General features: G+C 40.0%; 1 protein-coding gene across 4 annotated transcripts in view; it reads left to right on the top strand.

The window, feature by feature from the left end:
* The first annotated feature begins 201 nt into the window (after positions 1-201).
* The window catches only part of senp7 (SUMO specific peptidase 7), a 29,711-nt gene continuing 5,151 nt past the window's right edge, over positions 202-24,761 (top strand). Inside the window, exons 1-16 of one of the 4 annotated variants that reach the window (XM_039818245.1) lie at positions 202-390; positions 1,407-1,495; positions 2,269-2,334; positions 2,415-2,521; positions 4,294-4,533; positions 7,649-7,773; positions 8,219-8,337; positions 8,582-8,912; positions 19,578-19,738; positions 21,562-21,684; positions 21,779-21,812; positions 22,678-22,905; positions 23,017-23,453; positions 23,808-23,935; positions 24,319-24,435; positions 24,587-24,703. In XM_039818245.1, the coding sequence (XP_039674179.1) occupies positions 1,439-1,495; positions 2,269-2,334; positions 2,415-2,521; positions 4,294-4,533; positions 7,649-7,773; positions 8,219-8,337; positions 8,582-8,912; positions 19,578-19,738; positions 21,562-21,684; positions 21,779-21,812; positions 22,678-22,905; positions 23,017-23,453; positions 23,808-23,935; positions 24,319-24,435; positions 24,587-24,703 (2,390 nt within the window). In that variant the 5' untranslated portion in view covers positions 202-390; positions 1,407-1,438. Of the gene's footprint in view, positions 391-425; positions 602-1,406; positions 1,496-2,268; positions 2,335-2,414; positions 2,522-2,669; positions 2,971-4,293; positions 4,534-7,648; positions 7,774-8,218; positions 8,338-8,581; positions 8,913-19,577; positions 19,739-21,561; positions 21,685-21,778; positions 21,813-22,677; positions 22,906-23,016; positions 23,454-23,807; positions 23,936-24,318; positions 24,436-24,586; positions 24,704-24,761 lie in introns of those variants that run through there. The other 3 variants (XM_039818246.1, XM_039818247.1, XM_039818248.1) reach the window with 3 other exon arrangements.

The following is a 24,761-nucleotide window of genomic DNA, read 5'->3' as shown; positions in this document are numbered from 1 at the left end:
GTTCAACAATGGCTTCCAAAACGTAGTGGAGTAGAAGTATACAGTGCCAGGAAATTTAAATACTCAAGTAAAGTACAAGTATCTCAAAACTCTACTGTAAAAGTGCTGTATGCTACTTGAGTAAATGTACTTAGATAAAGGACAGTTGATTGTGCGCGGGAACAATCTGTAAACTCTTTGTTCAGCTCGCTCTTTTTCCTGATGCACTTCCGGTCTTCACCGGATGTTGCCAAGAAACATTGAAGCGCCCTGTGAAGTACAGAATCGAGCCCAGAAAAATGTGTTCATACCGCCCTGTTTGCAAGGTGTTGGTGCAAACGTCCGTGTGAAAATTGTTGTCTGCAATCTACTTAAATTCTCCGTTGATATCGAGAGAAGCCCCGGTCTAGGGTAAGCTTTAGCCTTGCTACGTTTAGCCAGCATCATAGACAAGCTAGCATTAAAAAGCTAACTTTGTCGGCTAACGCTAGCGCTAGCAGACCAGGGATTTTCACTTTCTGTTGTGTCCAGACACTTGGAGAAAAAACATTTTAAAAACAGAGGGTTGTTGCGGGGGCGTGCATGAAAATGACTAATAATGTCAGTGGCCTGTTTTAAATAGGTAAGTTGGCGTTACACGTGCTATCTATGCAACAAACATTGTAACTGCAAATTATATATTTTATAGTTAAAATACACACCGGATTTGAACATGTAAATATCGTCACTGTTAAATAAATGCAAGCACGCTGTATCCATCTACCTCATGCATACATGAATCAACCTGTTTTTTCCAGCAACCTTTGCACTCTGATTCTTTATATTGATTATTTTCTTAATGTCAGAAATAGTCCAGTAATGAAATAGTTAAATCCTATTTTAGTTGCTTTTTGTGAGGTAATTTAAATGCAACCGATTGTGTTTAATGGGCATATGATATCGTCTCATATTGATTGCAGGCCCACAAATTGAAGTAAATCAAAATCGTGTAGTGGCAGACTTTGTTATATCATCAAATATTGTATCGTTGTCCAATGAATTGGATTTATATATACGTATTTATATCGGTGCCTTGTTTTAGCTGTATGTCTTTTTCTGTGTATGTCCATTGAGAGCAATGAAAAACCAGAGTCAGATTCCTTGTATGTATACGCATACTTGGCCAATAAAGCTAATTCTGATTAACATCAGCTTTCAGATCCTGATCTGTTACTCTTGACATAATTAGTAGTACCTGTTGTTTTTGTAAATGTATGTTGGTTTGAATTACTTGATCGAGACACCTAGGTTATATAGGATCTTTTTACTTATCAAACAGTTATACTTTGGTTATTGCGTAGAAAATAGTCCTTTTTTTATATTATACATGTTTAAAGTTTTTAGAGATATTTTATAATTTTCATATCATTTTTCAATGTTTCTTGCAGTTTTCTTGCTGTGCCTTACCAAATTGTGGACCATGATGGAGCGAAGAAGAGCCTTAACTATTCCATTTAATGTTGACAAGAATAACTTGGTATGTGTGACCTATGTTTTCATGACCTATATATGAGCTTTAGTGTGCACCATGAATTGCTTTCTCATCCTGGCAACATAATTAGTGATGCTTGCTTTATGGCTGCCATCATGAATTGTGCTCACAAGCTCATTGTGATTGGTTAATGGTTCTACCTTGTTCTTGCTTATGCACAGATCTGCTCTGTGATTGCTAACGTTACTTTGCATAGTCAAAGCTGCTACTATGCTACAGTTACCATAATAAGCTGCAGCGGTTTCTTTGCGGTTTCTCGGTTAATCGTGCAGCCTATAAAATGTACAGAAAGTATTATGTCTGTTAAAATTGTGTAAAAACCAAAGTTGATGCCTTCAAATTGCTTGTTTTGTATGACCAACAGACAAAAACCTTACATTGTTAAATTTACCATCACACAAAGATGCGAATCAGCAAATCTTTAGAATTGGAAAGCTGAAACGAGGTAATGTTAGTATGTATGCCTAATACATTAATAATAAATCAATCATCAAAATAGTTGCAGATGTATTACCTGTCGATCGACCAATTAATTAATTAGTTAATGTTTGCTGCTTTAATACCAGTTTGGCTAAAAAGCTGCAACAACATGCCTGCATCACGTAGAAAAGTAATTTCAACATAGTGAATTACAGATCAAAGTCACAAGCTTTGCTCATTTGCACTTGCTGTATTTGCAAATCAAGGAAGAGTTTACATGCTTTTGGCTGATGCTTGTCTTTTCACAGCATGGTAACTAACCACCTTGTGAATTTTAGATGGATAACCCACTCAAAATCGCCGTGCCATGTCTTTCATCAAAGTATGGGAAGTTAGAAAGACAGGTACAGCAATATTTTTGCTCTCTGTCCATGGCTATTTTGGATTATTCTTGAGGCTCACACCGTTTCCTTCGCTTTAACAGGTTTCCTGGACTACATTTGCAGGTTGCAAACGCAGACATCGTGTTTCACAGCATAAAAATGGTTCCATGCTGTTTGATCACAAGCATGCAACATTGGAAATGGCCAGGTAAGACTTTTTAGGCTGTTGATTGCAGTTTGAAATACCTGGTAATTTTTCTGCCTATCGGTTAAAACAAAAGACAAATATGTTGTGTTGTCTTCGCTAAACTTTATTTTTTTCTTTTCAACTAAATCATTGGGCCTGCCTCGTACAGTGGCCCCCTGTCAACACCAAGAGGCAGCTTCTTCTTCTCCCAGAAAACTTCTGCTCTAACTCTGTTCTTTTAAATCAGGACTTAAAACTTTTCTGTTTGTCACTACATTTTATTGTTTTATTTATTTATATATTTGTTTTAATCATATTTTGTATTACAACTTTTATTCCAATGTTTGATATGACTACTTTTGTTTAGCTTATTATTATTTTGTATTATTATTGGCAAGTTAACAGTGAAGATGCAGTCTGGAAACATGGGGAACGAGAGGGGTATGACAGACATGCAAGGGTCCATTGCGGTAATGTGGCATTTTAACCATTTGGCTACGGAGTCTTTTCCTTCTGTCTCTCTGTCTTATGTAAAGCACTTTGAATTGCCATGGCTTGTTGTTGATGAAAGGTGCTATACAAATACCCTTTCCTATGTAATTCATTGCAGCTTTCATAAGATGGGGCTTTCACCCTGAATATTAAGTCTGAGTCTTATTAAAGTGGTTTACAGCCGTGTTCATTTTCATAAGCAATATCAGACATTTCTGAAGCCTTTGAACATCTAAAGCAGGAATATAGGCTGCGCCTTTGGTGTTCAATGTAACAAATGAATTCCTAGAGTGTATACATAGCTCAAATTGTCTTTTACATAAAATACACTGCCTTCAGTTTCCTTTTAATGTGATGACTGTATGCATGTAATTTACAGGTGCTGTTTTTATTTTTGTTTTGATTGGTAGCTTTTAATTGGTGAGAGGTAACTTTATTTGAAAAGCCATCATCTTTTCCAATTTTTGAAATTTGTTTCTACAGTGACTGAATAACATTGCCTTTTTTTGTCCAGCATATATCGCACGTGTCAACATTATGTGTTATTAAGTTGATTAATACTTGCACTGTGAATTACACACCATTTTGCCTTCTATAATACCAATGGTGCATAAAGTGATACTGTTCCTTTTTCTTGGAACACTTCTGTCTTGCTGTATTTGTTTTCAGAATCTTTAGTGTTGTCTAACTGTTAAAAAAAAAATCCTCTCCCACAATAATTTGAACAGCTTTTTACACATGGCATTGCTGTTGCTGTTTAAGGTGAAGCAACTCCATCCATGCAAGTATCATGCTGTCTCAGAAACCTGTGAAACCACGATTAATCATTCCCGCCATTTTCATAAAAATTGGGTTATTGCCTCTTTTTTTTTGGCCTTCCCACCTTTAATTTTTGACAGAACAGCTAGGTGATAAATGGGAGAGAGAGGGGGAAAACATGCAGGAAATCATCACAGGTCGGATTCGAACCCTGGACCTCTACGTTGATTTATAAACCTCTCAGTATATGTGCACCTGCTCTACCACTGAGCCAACCTGGCCACAGTTATTGCCTTTTAATTTGAGAAAATATGACACATTGCCTGCTTAAAGCAAACTAAAGCACCATGACTCAAGGCCATGCTTATCATGACTGCACACATGGCTTATCTACACCCCTCCCTCTCCATCAGCTGGTATATCCAAAGTCTGACCTGCGATAGTAGATGAGCTACAAGTTAGAATACCTTGAGGGGAAAATATGTTGTGGAGTTGAGATGCTGGAAGGTTGCTAATAATTGCTTCTGTGTTTCATCCTGTAGGAGAAAGCCCCGCCTGATCCTCACCGATGTCCTAGAGACAGAACTGGGCAAGGCTTATATAGAAAGGATAAGAATGAGTCGAGGACGAGTGTCAAGTACGCAGAGGGAGAGTGGTCGATGCAGAGAGGAACCCCTGATGTGCAGAGACGTGAAGTCCAGTCAGAGGGAGGCCAGAAATGATAAAAACAAGAGTGTAACCCCTAAATGTAACCAGAAAACCACCTCCTCACCCGCTCAAAGGTAGGCTATCCCTGTTAAAGGAATAGTTTAACATTTTAGGGAATAGGCTTTTTTGCTTTCCTGCAGAGAGTTGGAGAACATTGATACCACTGTCTTATCTTTCTTATAAATATAAGGCGGATGTACCGAAATGAAAATTCTTGGCCGAACCCGAAAAAGAGGAAACAAAGACCGAAAACCGAAACACCGAAAGAAATTATGCCAATTATTAGTACCATTGCATTTATGGCTATGACTGTGTACTAACTTTACTAAAATCAAGGCATTGCAATTGTATAAATTAATATTAAAGTTTAATTAAAAAAATATTTAGCAGAAATATGGCTACAATCTGATAGTCACATACAGTATATAGTAGCCTAAGAACAGAATAGCTTACCTATTTTATTATTATTATTATTATTATTATTATTATTATTTGAGGCACTTTCTTGCAGGATTTCACTGAACATATCAGACAACGAGGGTGCATGCCCCTCATCTGGTGCAGAGAGACAAGTCTTTTTTTTTCTGCGCTCTGATCTCCTCCTGCGCTGGGCGCTGCTCCGTCTCCACGCGGGTTCTCCGCATCCATCGCGGCCTGGATCATTTCTCGTGCGCCCTGCTTTATTTCCGCATCCAAGTAATGGTCTTTATAACGCAGATCAAGTACAGTCGCGATGAAGTGCAGAGGATCCGAATAGATCTCACTGAAACGTGTGCTGACAGACTCTAAGAGCTACTTTTCATTGTTTTCCCTCCGTGGTCCGTCTCAACCTCTTTGCTTAGGAGACGCTTTGCAGGTGGAACGGATCGGGTACTGACACGTACAGGTCGCGGTTTCTGTTTGCGTCATCACAACATTTCGGCCGTATTGTTTCGGTGATAAAAGTATTTCGGCCGAAAATTTTCGGTGGGCGAATATTCGGTGCATCCCTAAAATATAAAGCTACATAAAGCCAGTTAGCTTAGCATGACTGAAAACTGGGGGGAAACGGCTAGCCTGGCTCTTTCCATATGTAACAAAATTTGTCTACCAGCTCTTCTAAAGGCCACTAATTAACAAATTTCTTTCAAATTCGAACAAAAAGCGAAGTATATGAACAAGTTGCAATAATGCGCCGGACTATATTTTGGCCGGGGGCAATGACTTCCTGAAGATTTGTCGCCACAACCTTATGGACAAATGAAAGGTGCAACACATAATCCCACATCTGAACTTTCCTCTCATGCTTAATCAATACCCCACTAGTGGGTGAGGTGTCCCATTGTGGTCAATACTTCAATACGTATACTCCAGTGAAAGCTGATCACCCAGTGCATTATTGATATAGTTTCTCCCAATTCCTACTTGGGTATTAATAACAATAACTATGTTTTGAACGTTTATGGTGCTAAGGACATGTACATGCATACAATCTAGAGATGCACCGATTGACCGGCCGGTGACCGGAATTGGCCGATTTTCACGTCATCTGCCATGACCGGCGACCTGCTGGTCAGTCTGACATATGCCGATTTTATGCCAGTCAAATTCACTCGGACGCCGCATGATTAACATCGCGCAACATCAGCAACACACGTGCATATGCAGGGTTTCCGCTATATGCATGTAGCAGTGGCGCACCGCCGCTCAATCAGCTGTTTATGAAATGTCATAAAGTCGTAATTATACATGGCTCTGCAGAGCTGTCTGCTCTACTGAATTCTGGCGAATGGTCAGCCGCTCTCTCTCTCCCCTCTGAGGCTGAAAAACTCGAACATGAAAACCGCACTCACGCGGGTCCCGTGAAATATGACCGCTACAGTTTATTGGAAAATAGCGTTGGGCACACTGACTTTGATGAATTTACTGTTTATCAGACCCCAGATGAGACAAGAAGCTAACGTTAGCAAACACTGTGGTCCCTCTGCCTCTGACACCCCGCTGGCCGCTGTAGGAGACGCTGTGTTAAAAAAAAAAATAAGAAAAATAAAGAATTAAGACGCTGTATTAACGTTACTGTTTAAAACACTTTCCAGGTTAGTGGGGATGCATGTGTGTGTTTTGAGAAATATCTTTATACTGCATTAAGGCTAGATTTATTTTATTTTTATTTGTTATTTATATATTATTTTATTGCCATTACCTGTTTTCATACATACAGAAGTTTAGTTTGCTAAATATATCAATTTTTTTAGTTGGATATTGGATCGTTCTTCATAACATTGCACTTTAAATGTGAGTTAATTTCCCACACCTGGAGTAATTTATAGTTCTATTTTATAGCGATTTATTATCTGTTCAAAAAATGTTCTATGTTCTATGCAAAATGTAAAATTTTTCTATTAAAGAAAAGATAGAAAATAAATATTTGTGTGTGCTGTAAAGTGATTAAAAAAAAAAGAAATCGGAATCGGCTGGTCAAACTCAATAAAGAATCGGCCTAGAAAATTGTAATCGGTGCATCTCTAATAAAATCCTTTCTTTTTGTAATAGATTATGCCATTAAGGCTTTCTGGGTCCCAGGGTGTTCCACTTGTGGCTCCTGCACAGCTCAACTTTATTCCAGGGGGAATTGCAGTATCTCTGCAATAATAATAATAAATAATAATAATAATCACATAGACAGTTGCTGAGGAGAAAGGAGAATCACACCATTAAGTGCCTGGCTGTAAATAATGAGACAGAAAATGCAGAAAGAGCTGTCTCTTTGTCTTACAAATGATGTTGTACTGGTAAGAAATAAACCTAAATTGTTGGGATAATGTGGTGGTTTTTCACATAGACCTGTAAATAATGAACAAAATTTTCCACAAAAACAGTAGGAGGTATTCTTTATTATGGTAATTTGTTTTTCGATAAGTTAAAGGAGAAATTACCTTTTTAATGGAGTTTGGCTCCATTAATCCTTGGCTATCTCTAAATTTTCCAGGCAGAAACTTAGTGATTTTATTTGGAATAATACAACACAGAAAGATTTTGCAACTTGAGATTCTAGTTCAAATATGTCTTTCTGCATTTGTTTTGTTACGTGTCTTGAATGAATACATGTATTGTGATTAAGTACATTTTGAGTATTTAAAGTTTTACACTACTTCATGTGGCTTTGCACAACATAATCAGAACATTGTGTTAATTATTTTGTGTCTTCAGGTCAAGACTCAAGAGAAGGTCACAAAATGTTGATGATGAAGAGGACATAGAAGAAAACAAAGATATCAAGGAGGTGATAATAGGACAGGACAACGGAGACCACTTCAAATTTGCTGAAGTTGTAGGTGTGTAAACATGAAGATTCAGACACAGTTGCTGATGTCCTGCTGCTCTCCACGTCCATTGTACTTTGCGGAGTTATTCTGAATTTAGTTGTAGTTGAAGCTTTGACTTCATCACTTATGTTGAAAGCATCTCGGAAAGCATCATGCTTACATTTTCCTGCTTTCCCCTGATCTTCTTTCCTATTTCCTTTTTTAATTTACGGGTTCTCGCAATGGGAAAGATTTATTGATACTCCTGGCCTTGCTTCCAGAGTAAATAAACATATGCTATCCTTTATAGTTCTATAAGATCAAACACTGCATAATTTAATCACCTTTTCCCTTATCAACACATCTTCTTTTCTATTTTCTCATAAAAGTAGTAGTAGTAGTAGTAGTATTAGCCTGGTTGTCAGTACTGTATTTTAGCATGACAGGTTGATCAGTGTTTCTCTGTCTCATACAGATTGTGGGTTGTCTGTGAGCTGGGAGCCTGCCGAGGATACGGGAAGATGTGATGAGTTCTCCCCAGCCAGCATTAAGGACAATTGGACTGATCCAGAAGAAGAAGTACAACACAGTGTGGTGAGTACTATACAGGGTCACAGTGATTCTTACCAAGGAGTAAACTTTCTTTCTTTTTTCCTACAAAAGGCTTAAAACGTTAATTAAAACGTCACTGACCAAATAAGTTTTAAAATGCATCGTTGTTGCAGCTCTTCTTTCACTCCTCGTTCTTGATATCAGTACTTTCCAACTCACTGCTGGTCTCAAACAGTGCAACCATTGGTTTGATGATTGAGGTCTGTATTCTGTGCTGTCTCAACAGAAGAGGAAACGAAAGGATGCAGGTTCCCAGTGCAATGGGATAGGCAGCCCCAAACTCCACCGTGAGAGTGTGCTTCGCCTCACTGGAGAAGACAGAAGAGATGGAAGACCGGCCCCTACACGTACTTGTCTGGAAGAAAGTGGAGAAGACGGAGATTTGGAGAGCCTGGATCGTACCATTGTACAGTTTGCGGTGGGAGCAGATGATCAAGAAGAAGTTCTGGTCCCAATCCTCAGTCCTAATTTGGAGGCTGCAGACTTTATTGGTACTCCCAGACAAAGTCTTTCATCTAGCCAGGACAACACAAACACAACCAGCCCCTCTGAACCCAGTGAGTACAAAAGCACCGGATGCCAGATAATCTTCTAAACCTGGAAGCTTCATTCTACCGCTAAAACATTTGTTATTGAAATTATCTATGAGGAAAGTCAGTTAAATAATTACTCTGGTGGCTAAATACCATTTAGTAGATCGTGTCTTTGTCCCTTCTGGTACAATCATTGACTGAAACATTTCGAGGGCACTTCTTTGGGTTTTCAGTAGGGCTGCACGATATAACTTTCAGTATTCTGCTAAAATTAGGGTTGCTCGATTATGGAAAAAATAAGTGGCCGGGTTGGCTCAGTGGGTAGAGCAGTATGGAGATAGAATCATGCCAAAACCTCACACACTCGCAAAGAGTGTTTTACTCAGGCCCAAGGATTCACAAACAAACTCAGTGTGGTTTGCAAATATTAAACATCATTCACAAACTAATGCATTTTGTTCTGCAAATAAGAAACCTACCTATCAAAGAAATACAGTATGTTTTACACATACAAAGAAACATATTTCTTCAATGACAAAAAATATCCTCCAAGTACAAACGAAAATCCTTCAAGTACAAAACAAAATTCTACAAGTACAAAAAACTTGTCACGTGACTTTTGGCACTAACTTTCCGCCTTGCTGATCCACACACAAATGCCTTCATATCCACACACAAATGCAGGTACATTTTCTAACAAATGTCCTGTAATTCGCACTCCACAACAGCAGGTGGTGTTGTTAAGTCAATTTAAGCCTGCCAGGACCATACACGCAGATTTTTTTAAACGTTATTACGGTGCATAACTTACTGGAACAAAGCTGAGCAACGTGTTGTTGCTGGTGACTAAACCACTGATTATATATGTGTATATTGAAGCTATACTGGCGTTAAAGACCCGCTGATCGTTGTCTGATTCTCTGAAATGAATGCCGGCATTGCATTGTGGAAATCGGCTTTGCATGCGCCAGGCTTTGATCATATCGTGTTCTGTCTTACAGCATACTGTAATATTTCACCGGTAATAAGACCAAAATAATATTATTAAAATAAAGAAATGCATACTATGATAATATCTACATATGTTACTAGATGTAGCGTTATAGTTTAAAAAATATCTAAACAACAAAGCAATCCAGCTTCCCTGGCCGAAATTAAAAATAAAAGAAATACAATTAAGATCTGGTGAATAAATGTTGATTAAAGAGAGAGAGAGAGATGCACGCTCATAAAAGTTAAAACATTTTGAGACCGACAACTCCGTTAACATTCCCTGATCGTATTTTTTATGAAATATATAGATTTTAATGGGAGGGAATTACGTATGGGCTATTTGCCATATGTAATGGCTTGTTGAGCCGTGTGTTGCCAATGCGCACATCGGTTTGAATTATGTTTTATTTGCTCTCACGATTGCTTACCACTGCCAGGGTTGCAACTGAAATAATAGGCTAAAGCAACGACAGTTTATGGAAAGCACAAGTGTAATTATGGTCAGATCTTGGTCCTGATTGATGGGGAAGTGATAGGCTATTGATAAGCGTTGTGATTTACACAGCGTCGGCTATTTTTTTTGCCAGCTTTCCTTCCAGTTTTAGGAAGCAGCGACTGTATTGCGTTTTCCCTGTAAAACCGTGTCTGTGTTCTTCATATTTATGTTGAATTATAGTTTGCTCTTCTTATGTAAAATATGTGGCTGTTGGTCGTGCTGTGCAAACACCGCCTCTTTTATGTGAATGCGTCGCTGGATCGGGAAACCCTGAGTTGATTAACTAGTTGTTAACCAGCGTCGTGATACGGGTTATGCAGGACCGCGGTTGTTAGGTTTGGTGAAGCTGGATAACTGAAAGAGATCCAGGGCATGTTGATCTTGCTTCGTAGTAGCCTAAAGGCTACAGGCTGCTGGTCTCACAGAATTCCATGAAATGAACACGGCCCTTTAACTCAAAATCTGTGGCAGTTTCACAGATTCGCCGAAGATTCTGTGACGGGCCCACGGATGCGATGCCTATGTAGGTCAATGACATCATCATCCGTGGTCTACGGACAGATTCCATGATCACAGCATGTTTCTTTCTGTAGGCTACAGAGAAGCTGTATACAGCTTTGCTATTATTGGTATTTTTAGCCCAATAACTGCTGTTTTAATCAACATTTATTCACCAGATCTTAATTGTATTTCTTTTAATGTTATTATTTCGGTCTATTTCAGCCAAGGAAGCTGGATTGTTGTTTAGATATTTTTTAAACTATAACGCTACATCTAGTAACATATATGTAGATATTATCATAGTATGCATTTCTTTATTTTAATAATATTATTTTGGTCTTATTACCGGTGAAATATTACAGTATGCTGTAAGACAGAACACGATATGATCAGAGCCTGGCGCATGCAAAGCCGATTTCCCACAATGCAATGCCGGCATTCATTTCAGAGAATCAGACAACGATCAGCGGGTCTTTAACGCCAGTATAGCTTCAATATACACATATATAATCAGTGGTTTAGTCACCAGCAACAACACGTTGCTCAGCTTTGTTCCAGTAAGTTATGCACCGTAATAACGTTTAAAAAAATCTGTGTGTATGGTCCTGGCAGGCTTAAATTGACTTAACAACACCACCTGCTGTTGTGGAGTGCAAATTACAGGACAGTTGTTAGTTTTTTGTACTTGTAGAATTTTGTTTTGTACTTAAAGGATTTTCGTTTGTACTTGGAGGATATTTTTTGTCATTGAAGAAATACGTTTCTTTGTATGTGTAAAACATACTGTATTTCTTTGATAGGTAGGTTTCTTATTTGCAGAACAAAATGCATTAGTTTGTGAATTATGTTTTGTATTTGCAAACCACACTGTTTGTTTGTGAATCGTTGGGCGTGAGTAAAACAAGTTTTGCGTGTGTGTGAGGTTTCGGCATGATTCTATCTCCATAGAGCAGGCGCACATATACTGAGAGGTTTATGCCTTGACGCAGGGGTCCATGGTTCGAATCTGACCTGTGACGATTTCCTGCATGTCTTCTCCCTCTCTCTCCCCTTTCTCACCTTACTGTCCTGTAAAAAAAATTAAAGGTGGAAAAGCCCAAAAAAATCTTAAAAATAAACTGAGGAGGATCGCGCTGTTGGATGCTGTCCTCCTCTCATACTTTAATGCCTAACGAATCTAGCTCTTTCTCTCTCTGACCCTGTCTTTCACTGGTTGAAGCCTGAAAATATTGTAAACAAATTAATAACATAACTAATTACACTGGTCGGACTGTTCAGCTCCGGTTCAGGCTGGTCCTTATCCTCATCACGTGCCTTTTTCAGTCGCGGAAAATACTTTTCAATACTCATCTGGATTGAAGCAGCAAACATTCAGTGTAAGTGTAAAAAATGACATACTTATTTATAATACATTTATTTGATTCACAGCTGCTACATATAGTGTTTTGACCTCGACAACCCAACTGCATTTTACCGCAAACTTGCGACTAGTTAACTTTCTAAAGCAGTCGCAATCACTTGTTTGCTAAGAGTCGGGTCGGTGATTGTGAATGTGTGATTGTGTAAAGGTGTTCACGAGATAGATACCAACCTTTCGTGAACTTGTGAATTTCGCCAGCCGTCTTCTCTCCTTGATGGAGACAGACGCTGTGTGCACGGTGGGCTCGATGGTGTTTTAAGCCTCCAACGTCTCCTTCCAGGCACCTTACCCTCACCTTAACCCTGAGCCGGCCCGACCCATAAGCGGACTAAGCGGCTACCAGAGGGCCCCCAAGATCGCTTGAAATGTCCCACAATAGAGCTTATAACAGAGCCGGTCTATTTAAAGATAGTGTTGCTGCTAATAGGTCTCACATTAGTCTTTAAATGCGTATTTGTACATTATGAGTGCTTCAACTAATATTTACAATACACAAGTTGATTTAGTGCCAAGTGCAGTGGCAACATGCTACAATGTGGAGAGTCCCCAAACCAAATCCTGCTTAGGGCCCCCAAAAGTCAAGGACAGGCCCTGCCGTAACCCTAACTATAACCATTGCCGCACTGTCTGGAAGGCGACGTTGGGGGCTAAAAACACCAAACACCACATGGTGGGAGGAGCTGTGTAGGTGTGTGTGTGTGTGTATGTGTGTGCGTGTGCGCGAGACACAAGTGACAGAGAGACGGAGGAGAGCAGGGAAAGGAAATGCAGTGGAATGTGTTTTAAATAGCGTTTTAAAAGAAATAAATTAATAAAGCAATGTGCGGCGGCCGGTGTTGATAGTGTGGCGCGCCACCACACATTAGTCTATGTGCGGGAAACACTGACAACTACTATTTCTGGTCATTGTTCCATTATCTTTATTGTGACTATAATTGCCACTAGGGCTGGACCCGAATATTCGTTCGGTGGGTTGGTATTCGATTTGAAAATTTGACATTCGAATATTTTTTTTTTTTTTTTTGGACAACCTGGCATCCTCCTCCAAACGGTTCTCATTCGCGCTTGAATATGTTCGAAATATAATACTCTCTTTTACAATTTTCTTATATAGCCTAGCCATTTTAATATGATGGACAACCCAACCTCGTTATACTTAATAAATATATTTGCTTCTTCTTGGACTACTAAAGTGTTCCTGCAACGGGAGTATTCTCTGGCTAGAGCGCAGAACAGCGCAGTTTGCATGGACAGAAGTGCATGCCTGAGCTTGTATTTTGGGTTAAGCTGCGTTGCTTTGACATTGTGGAAAATAAAATAATAGAAACAAAATGTATTATCCTTTTTACCCGTTATTATTCATCTACTGCGAAATATAGGAGACTTTGAGATTTTACTGGGACGTCACGTCACATGCCCCAGTTAAAACGCCCATGAGTTGAACGTCATTACCGTCACGATTCAGCGAAAAGAAGACAAAAATGCTGAAGACTTCATCTGTGTGGGAGAACTTTAAATTAAGTGAGGACAAGACAAAGGCAGTTGTGGTAGGCCAGTTTCAAATATGCAATTTGAAACTGGCCTACCACAATAGCACATCAAGCTTGAGAAATCACCTGAGTTCTGTAAATAGAACGAGCATTTTCCGCCATTTTCACGTGATAAAAATGTGAATTTAATTTTCATGGAAAATAACGTGACTTGCGAATAGGCTACGGCAGTTAATGACGAACAGTCAAACAGGGTGGCCGCGGGTCCTTAAAAAGTCTTAAATCACTTTCCCTAAAAATAAGGCCTTAAAAAGTATTAAATTGTCTTAAATTCAGATTGGATAGGTCTTAAATATGTTTGTGTCATGCAACCGCGAAAATGCAGGCAATCTGTTCTGCCAGCCAGGTTGAATATTTTTTACGCAAGGTAACCCCATTTGTACATGACCTATCCCCTGACCAATCGGCTATCCTAACCTTAACCTTAACCGAGGTCAAATGCCTAACCCCTACCAATCGAGCTGCTTCGTGGGTGGGTCTTGGCGTGGCCATAGTCAGTGGGATTTGCAATTTCGCCGCATACAGGTAATACAGCAATGGTTGATAATTGTTCAATTACAAATTGCTTGAAAAGAACGAGTATTATTGGTTAAAGGGGTGATAGAATGATTATATAGGGTATTTCACACTGTTCCTTATGGTCTCCTAATGGGGTATGTAACATTGGTTGGGCTGAAAATGGCCTGGTTGATATTTTACTGGCCCTTATGCATCCCTGTGTTTTGGCCCTATTTGTAACAAGAGCTTTTCTTCCAAATATGGTATGGTCATGAATATTTGGATGAGCTGCGCGCTGATTGGTTGAGCGACTTGCCATACGCAGACATTAGAGACGCGCGCTGATTGGTTGAGCGAATCCCCAATACACATACATTAGAGAAGCGACAGAATCTCATATTCCAGACACTGCAATGTTTCATTACCAAATTCACTTCTGGAGACTTTTTTAGCGGAAATCAACTATATAAAGCTCAAATATGGGCCGTTTTACAAAAATTGATGGCTAATTGCAAATTTGGTAAGACATGTCGGACTTTAGGAGCTCAACACACAGTTCTGAACGAAGCGCAGCCTGCTGGGCTCCATACCCAGCGCAAAGTCACCCTTTGTGGATACTGCATACGGGGCTCCGCCGGCTGCCGGCATAACTAATATATTTACGGTTTGAATTTTGCGTCACAGCCCATATAACATCATTCCCCAATGTCTTATAAAGCTAACCGTGTGTCCGATTTGATTTTAAGGCATTTTTACGGACGGCGTCTTTTTGTAAGCCGACAAGCGCGCTTGCTATATGTCCCATTCATTACAATGGCGAAATGCCGCAGCTAGCTAGCTACACTGTCGCCATAACTAAATTATATTTACTGTTTGAATTTCGTCACGCCACTTATATAACATCATTCCCCAATGTATTATAAAGCTAACCGTTGTGTCCGATTTGATTTTAAGGCATTCTTATGAAGCTTATGAGCGCGTCTTTGAGGAAAGCAGCTGCTTGCTATATGTCCCATTCATTACAATGGGGAAATACCGCCGGCTAGCTAGCTACACTTTTGCCATAACTAAATTATATTTACAGTTTGAATTTACGTCCCGCCTTACTACAACATCATTCCCCAATGTCTTATAAAGCTAACCGTTGTGTCCGTATTGATTTTAAGGCATTTTTAGGACGCATAAGGCGTCTTTGTAGGTGAGCAGCTGCTTGGTATATGTCCCATTCATTACAATGGGGAAATATCGCAGCTTGCTCACTTCCGCATAACTAAAGTATATTTACAGTTTGAATTTCGTCCCGGCATGAATATTATAGGTTCCTCAATGTCTTACAAAGCTTAGCTAACACTTGTCCGATTTCGATTTCAATTGAATGTATTTTTGTGAATGTCAGAGTTAGGAGGAGGCTAGCTAGCTCTCATTGATGGACTCCATCTCACCGCGGCTCTATCAATGAGACTTCGCGGACAAGGGGCGTATTTCCCCGATTTGTTTGTTTAAATAACTCAACACACATACCCATTATAAGATTAACTGGAACCTGCGGGCTGCGGTAAAAGATTGCAGGCGTAACAAGCTCGCTGACACTGCGGTCAGGGCGTGCGATGTAACAACGCAGGCAGCACCAACACCGGCACTAAACTCCGACACACAGTCGGAGAAAATTTGCAAATAGCCATCCATTTTCGTAAAGCGCCCCATATTTGGGCTTTATATGGTTGATTTCTCGCATAAAAAAGTTTCAGAAGTGAATTTTGTAATGGAATAGCAAAGATCTGCGTGACCTAGCTAGATTCAGAAGACTACCTGATCTCAGGTCAGTTGTGTAGCCTATGTAAATGTTGGGGCGTGACCGTTCTCTTAATACACCCATGGGCTGACAAAGGTTCCGGTTTTTGGGAGGTTGACGTCAACTTCCAGCTTTGTTGGGATTCGCCCGTTTTCAGCGGCAGTTTCAAAATATGAGATTTTCATAGTAAAGGGGTGTCAATGGGATTTTGAGCTTCTATGTATGTCCTATTTACCCACTGAACTGTCGTTATTCAACTATGACAGGGTAAAATCGGTTTTGCATTCTATCACCCCTTTAAGGTCGGTGCCTGGGAATGTTTATGAAGCGAACTGCGTTATGCGTCGGAAGAATTTCAAACTTGGTAAATTACGTACTACGTAAAGGCTCGGCAGCAGCCCGTAATTGCTAGTTTCTGCTACACCATTTCTACCGCTAGCAACGATGTCAACGCTACAACGCTGGATGTTAGGATGGGAAATCCACAGCCAACAATGCCAGCTGACTGCCGAGAAATTGTGGCTCTATGCCAACACTCCGAGCAGAGGTGATTTGGGTGCTGAGGATTGTGACAAGCCACAATTCCTACAGGTATAATGACAGGATTGAATAAGTGTTCAAAGCAATGTTTCCAGATTCGGGGCTTGTACAGTCATTTACCTGTGGAAAGGACAAGACCAGATACGTTACGCTAAATTTGGACTGGCGCCATATATCAAAAATAACTCATCACCTAAGTCCAAAAATGCGGTGAGTTTGTAATTATGTTCACGACAAGACCACGAGCACAACCAAAAGCAAACAACTGGACTTGCATGTGCATTATTGGTTAAATAATAAGTGGTGCTCGCAAGTTTGTGAACCCATGATAAGTTGACTAAAAAGAGGAATACAAAAATCATCTTTTGGAAATTGATCTTAATTCCTTAATTAAAAAAAGTAGGAAAAGTCCAACCTTTAAGGACACCAATTTTCTTTGTGAATAAATAATGTATCGTAAATAAATAAATGCCCTTCCTTAAAATACAAGTGGCTACAGATACAATGCATCCTGATAAAGTTCCCTTGGCCTTTAGAATTAAAATAGCCCCACATCCTCACATACCCTTCACCATACCTAGATATGGGGCACTTTCAATAAAATCATCTCTCAATCAATCAAACCAGCTATGAGGATAACTGAAATAAAACCATTCTAATCTCTAGGTATGGTGAAGGGTAAGTGATGATGTGGGGCTATTTTTATGAGCAGCACTGTATACTATTTATACATATTGGCAGGTAAACAGCAGACTCTAATACCATTCTAAAACTCAATTTGGCTGTTTTTACTTCATTCATTTTAATTTGTCTAATTAACATGTAGTGCCCTATCCATAGTTGTTATTCACTTGACAAATCAGTAAAGCTTAACTATATGATACACAACATACAAGAGGTTAGTTAATAAATATATTTATGGCACACTTACTTTGAAATGCTGAAGTAGATCCTGGGCAGTTGCATGGCCCATGAACTGCTCCATATAATCTTGACTGGACATGGTCATTTAACCAATAATGCACATGCAAGTCCAGTTGTTTGCTTTTGGTTGTCCGGTTCAGTGTCTCGTTGAACATAATTACAAACGCACCGCATTCAAGTCTTAAATTTCATTTAGAAGTGGTCTTAAAAAGTCTTAAATTTAACTTGTTTATACCTGTAGCCACCCTGTCAAAACGTAGCCTATTGTAGTAACAGGGGACTGTGTCCTGCAACAACAATGCAGTTGCTTCATCTCGCTTGTCTCTTTTACCGTGAAAAAAAGGTGCCTTCAGGTGCGGTTTGGAAATGTTGGTTTCCCCCGCCGCTGCGGCCGCCACCGAAGCTTCGAATATTCGCTGTTGAAAAGCACCGAAGCTTCGAAGATCAAAAATCTGGTATTCGGTACAGCCCTAATTGCCACTGTTCATCACACCCCCAACCAGCACCGTCAGACACCAGCTACCAAGAGCCTGGGTCTGTCCGAGGTTTCTCCCTAAAAGGGAGGTTTTCCTCGCCACTGTCGCACTAAATTCTTGCTCTTGGGGGGAATTACTGGTATTGTTGGGTCTTTGTCAATTATGGAGTGTGGTCTAGACCTACTCTATCTGTAAAGTGTCTTGAGATAACTTGTTATGATTTGATATTATAAATGAAATTGAATTGAATTGAATCTGGGGTCTGATAAACTGTAAATTCATCAAAGTCTGTGCCCATAACGCTATTTTCTAAGCAACTGTAGCTGTCATTACATTTCACACGGTTTTCATGGTAAATCAGCCGCCGAGGCTTCACCGCTGTTTGTCACTCTGCCTGAGGAGAAATTGCTGTACTCGCGCTGTTGTTCATTTGGTTTTCATGACTTTTTGCTCACCAAACGCTGCTGTGGCCGCCCTCCCTCTGCCATCTTTACTCGCACAGAGTTTTTAAATTCTAGCGGATGATATGCACACGACTTGCCTCCCTGACTGTATAGGCTGAGAGAGTTTATGGCTTCGGGAGGGGCAGACGTGCGCGTGTCATTCAGAACGCAAGACAAAACAAGAGTGTTCTTGCAAAACAGAACATGGCAAAATAATCTTTTTTTTCTTGACTGTAGTATTTTGGTGATCGTTTGGGAGTCGAAATCGAAATTCAAATAATTGCACAGCCCTAGCTAAAATACAACAAAATACTTGTTGAATTTAAAACCAATCAAAAGGAAATCATTTCCAACATTATTTGATTGAACAAATTGAACATTGAAACGAACACAAAAAAATCTTTCGCGATATGTCGCAGCCTTTCGCGATATGTCGCAGCCTTTCGCGATATGTCGCAGCCTTTTGCGATATGTCGCAGCCTTTTGCAATGTGTATATTGCACCAGTTGATATTGCAATAATGATAAAAAAACGATATATTGTGCAGTCCTAGTTTTCATCCATACTTTCACCTGCTAGTGCAGTCCTCTTCGTCTCCAAAGCTGAACGCTGCTACTCAGCGGTGACATAAAACTCATCATTCGAGCTGCTGCGAGTGAATGTCGCCGGACTACACCATTTTGTAAACATAGCCATACTGAGAAATAGTTTCATGGAGCTGATAGGCTAAGTTAGCTTTGTATCAACTCATTTGGCAATGGCTTGAATGTAACGGACGTTCGTGAATATAAAATAGTGCACTATGGCTTTAAATGATTCAGATAATGATATGTTGACTGATATACATTTTTGCACATAAACTATATGTTAGCCTACCCGCATGTCTTTTTTAGGATTACTACTGTCCTCTCCTTTTGAAAGCCCATTACCTCTCCTTTATGCAGTGTCAATTAAGTGCATGTGTGTGCTTGTCTTTGAAAGCAGTAACTAGCATAACTTCAATGTATAATTCACACTGGGCCTGATGTGTTGTTCTTCTTCTTGCTTGTATTTCAGTTGTGCTGTCCAGTGATGATGATGAGAGTGGTAACGTTCCTCAGCGCTGCAGCCCAGCGGTCCAAAGACTAATCGCTGTGGAAGACACTGTAATACAGGGACAATCCTCGCAGGAAGCTGTGGCCAAACGGCAAGAAGCTTCTGACATACAAGACATGCAGGTTGGCAGAATGTGTCCCTGTATTATGTTTGATACAACAGAAACGCGTTTCATTAAAGATCAAGAATGTTACTGTGTGACAACTTAGTCTTGTATTTGACCCAACAAGAGCAGAGCAGAGATGGATCTTGGGATATAGTAAAAGCAAAATTTAGATTATTCTGAACTAGTTAATACTTTTTACTAGGGGTGTAATGGCAGACGTATTCGTATTGAACCGCTCTGTACGAGGCTTTCGATTAGGTACGCATTACAAACCGAACGATTCGCTGGACTAATCCTATTTCATTTTTATTTTTTTATTTTTTTTAAAGAGCTTATATTGTGTGAAATATAATGTTCTCAGTGCTGCTGCACTCAACAAGGCAGCCCAAACGACGTAACGGGCAACGTGCTGTCTGCCCTTCCCACTCCCAAAGAAAAACACTCTACTCCAGTCAGGCATGCTACGCTGAACTAGCTCGTTGCAATATGGCTAGTAACGTTAATGCGACTATTACCAGACCAGAATTGGAAGATCCTCCAATAACCAACAGGTCTTGGGTTTTGAGCCACTTTGGTTTCCCTGTAAGTTATGAGGGTGATGGCAAGAGAGTGGTGGATAAAAAACAACAACGGTATGTCACATCTGCTACACGAGAATATTCTACACCAGTGGGAACACTACAAACATGTCAACTCATTTACGCCGACATCACCTCAGTGTGTCAATAACTGGAACTAGACGAAAACAAGAAGCAACATGCACGCTACAAACTATCCCCGCAGCATTTAAGCAGCAATTTCCAAATGATTCAAACAGGGCAAAAGACATCGATTGGTACTTTTATAGCGGCAGATATGAGGCCATACTCTGTAGTGGAAAACGCAGGTTTTACGAACACGGTTAAAGTAATTGAGCCCCGTTGCACTATTCCTTCACGAGCCCATTTCAGCCAGACCGTAATTCTTCCTTTTTACAAAAAAAACAAAAGCCCAAATAGAGAACCAATATTCCAAAGCACCAGCTGTTGCTCTGACAGCAGACGGATGGCTACACAGCTTTTTTATATGGAGCTGTTTTTGTTTTATATGCTGCTAAGAAGACACCCCAGAAGATGGGTCAAGTATAGCTCTGTCTTTGGTCAAAGTAAAAAAGCTCATTCTTTGATGTTAGTTTTAATAAAAAACTGAACCGTGACACCACTGTCTCGTACCGTGAATTTTGTGAACCGTTACACCCCTAGTTTTTACCGCTGTGGTGATTGGTTTCTCCTTGGCTGTCGAAACCTGTCAAAAACACAAAAAGATACATTTCTTGTGATTATAATGCCTGTATGTTTGCAGGATAGTGCACCCCTTAATGTTTTTAAACTTGGCTATATATAAAAAAATCATGTTGAAGGATCAGTGGCAGAGAGGCCTGCAGTCACAGAAGCTTGAGCTAACAGGAGCTTCATACGAGCTTCATTTTACTATGAGTTCTACCTTTTTAATCAGAAATATTTACATCATTCTTAGACCCCCATTTCCTCTCATGCTTACAAGATATTATTGAGAGAGATGTTTTGATAACAAGATACCAAAAATTCATAGCGTGCATTGCTGTCAACCGCAGCTGTTGTTGATGTTACTACCACTAGATGGCACCATAGTAAGAAAGTTTTAAATCCTACACATGGTGGCTTCAAAATATTGAAAAAGGAAAAATAACGATATTTATGAAAATAATGGTTTAAACTGTTTTGCTTGACCTTTCAGCTCCGTATCATTGTAGTATTGGAGGTTATTGTACTGTTATGTATTACTGTTTGCCCTATTTTCTCCAAACTTTGTGTGTTGCAGGTGTTGCATGTAGTTGTAGATGTTCCTGGTTCAGTGGTAGTTTCTCCCATCCCCAGTATAAACTACTCCTTCTCCACGCTGCACTGTGGAGATTACAAAGGGAAAGCGAATGGAGACGTCATGGTAACTTATATAAACCACAAATACGTCATATTTCAGTATTCGTATCACATTTCAGGACATGAAGTGTAACACGGTTTCATCTCTTCTTTCACAGATAGCAGACCAAGAAATCATCATACCACTGACAGGTAATGATGTGAATAGATTTTTTAACTTTGGTGTCAAGTACACTGAAGTATAATCACAATTTGTGATTATACGTGAGTGTACCTAACCCTAACCCCTGGATCGTAGAACCTCCTTGTTTTGGTGATGCTGTCTGCACACCTTCTACTCCCATCTTAGTGGTCTATTTCAGGTGTGTGTGGGTGTGGGTGTGGGTGTGGGTGTGGGTGTTCCTGGATTAGCACTCAAGGCCCTAGTGCACTTTCTCCCTCTGAGCCTGTGAAATCTCCCCTTCAGGGAACTAAGGTGGTTATTCCTTGAGATTTGATCTTGGCCAAGAAGTATCTTTTCTTAAACAAAATAGGTTGAATATTAGTGTTGTAAAACAATGTTCTTGTGTACATTTTCTAGAAAGTACAACTTTGTTTCTGAAAAACAAATCACAACTAAATAACCTTGAATGAAAGAACGCCTGATTACTTTAGCCTTGAGCTGAACCTTCAGAGAGTTCCCCAAACATTTACAGGACCTAGTCAGTCATGCTTTGCAATCCAAAATGTTTTGCACAACAGAATTGATATCGATATATTTAGCAAAAAAGTTCAGTTGGTCTGACCGCTACTTTGGTGCAGACTGAAATATCTGAAAGAACTATTGGATGGATTGCCCTTAAGTAGGGCCACAGTAATAGCCACACAGAAGCTTAAATCTGCAGGATATTGGATTTACTTTTTTTTGGATATAGTAGTTGATATAATGCTTTTACTGCTATGTTAAGAAAAAATGTGAGGTGTATGCCTGTTTTATTGTTTGTGAGGCAGTGTTCATCATTTGATACACTGAACACTGCGAGCTGCTAAGCTAACCTCACCACCTCTTTCTCCGCAGACGCTGATAAACAGGTGGATGTGATGTTAATCATTAAGCGTAAAGACCTGAGGAGGTACAGTGTTTGGGAGCAGCAGGAACTAGAGGACCGGAAGTTTGACCTTAGAGGCGACGAGGATCCTTTTCCCGCCGCCGTCCTACTGTTTTGTGTGTCCGAAACTGCTGCAGCTGCTTTAAAGGGAGACCTCCTCAAGCTGTGTGTCAAACAAGATGGAACCATGAACACTGGTGAGACCGCCAGAAGGCTCATTTTCTTATTGTTTGATATGTCACATTATTCTCAATGTTAATCTGCGTAGGTATATGGTAACGGTGTTATTTTTTTTAAAAATGTAATAGGCAAGGTGAGCCCCTTCATCTTGCTGACTCTGACAAATCCTGTGGAGGGAATGGAGGGGGCTTTAATGCGCTCCCTGCTGGACATTGACTGTCTCAACAGTCTGGCACATGAAGAATCCATCCATGGTGCAGGCGAAGTTGGTTATTTGGAAGGCTTCTACACTCCCGTTCTTTCTCTGGATGATAGCATAGAGCTGATTAGAAGAACTGGACTGGACACTCACCTGCTGTGTCTGCTGGGCCTGGAGAGCACTGACCCTAGACTTGACACAGACCAGGATGGTCCATATTCTGATACAGATGAAAACACCACCCCACACATCCAGCTGGAGGGTGATTCACAGAAGGAGCTGGCGACAGCAACAGAACAAGACACAGGGACCCAAATTAAACCAGAGGAGGATCGGAAAGAACAAGACCTTGAACATCCCTCTGAGGTAAGTTGTTAGCAAGTTGTTTTGGCTTGTGTCCTCTTAAAACAAAGCCGTATCTGCCTCATGCATATGTTTACTGGTTGTGACCATTTAATTTAGAGTTCTTTGCTATATTTGAATCATTTATAGAGTTCCCAAAAAGTTAAATTAAAAAAGAGCAAAAGCAAAAATTAGATTAAAGTCTGAAAAAATTAACTTAACTGTTGGCAGCAGAAACCGTTTTTTCTTCTTTCACCTCCTGTTAATCATCTTCCAACCCCTAATGTTTATTTTGTGTCCCCTTGTGGGGGTTCTAGTTGGGAACCACTTGGCAATCATAAATTATCTTGCTCCTTTGATATGAATTTTCTCCTACAGAAGAAAAAGGAGGAACCCACTCCTGTATACACACTGTGTCATCGTAGAACCAAAGGATCCTACTCCGCGTTCCTGTGTAAACCAGATTCCAGATGGACTAAATTTAAACATCATGGCCTGGCTCGCAGGCAAGTAACCTACATTATCATATATGCAGCTTCTAATGCATCCTGGCACAGCAGGGGTTGGCACGTGGCTTCTAAATTCGTGTAGCCAATGCAGTTCACTCTTAAGAATACAAATACAGTATAGCGATGCACTGATCCAAGGTTTTCTCTCTGGATTCTGACACCTCACCTCATGGTATTTGCTGATACAGGATAACGATGTAATACCAGTGTTCTCTTTTTCGCAAATTTAAAACTTGAAACTCTCACTGCATGGAACTCATTAAGATCATTTTTATGTGAGATAAGTAGGAGACACTAAAGTATGCACCCTAATGTTACACATCTATAATACTACTGTCATTGTAAACCGGCTCATTCTTCTTGCTTCCACCTCTGCTTAGGTTGGTCCAGTTTCCTCCTCCGCCATTGAAAGGAGGAATAACCGTCACAATGGAGGACCTGCAGTGCCTTGACAGCGGGCACTTTCTCAATGATGTTATCATTGATTTTTATCTCAAGTAAGTAATGTGTGTGTGTGTGTGTGTGTGTGTGTGTGTGTGTGTGTGTGTGTTTATATATATATATAAGGCAAATTTACTTTGGTTCCTCAAGTTTTGTGGAGAAGGGATCCTCTTTGAATATATGTGTGCGGATGTGTTTTTGAACCAGATACCTCCTCCAGAATGCCTCTGCTGCTGTGGCCGAGCGCACCCATGTCTTCAGCAGCTTCTTCTACAAGCAGCTAACACGGAGGGACAACGCCAGTGAAGGCGTCACTAGTGACTCGTAAGTAGTGCTGGCAAAAAATGAACAAAACAAATCTTTTCTGTTGAGACTTTTCTAA

The sequence above is a fragment of the Perca fluviatilis genome, chromosome 12 (assembly GCF_010015445.1).
Source record: "Perca fluviatilis chromosome 12, GENO_Pfluv_1.0, whole genome shotgun sequence".
NCBI lineage: Eukaryota > Metazoa > Chordata > Actinopteri > Perciformes > Percidae > Perca > Perca fluviatilis.
This window is presented reverse-complemented; position numbering and strand designations above follow the sequence as displayed.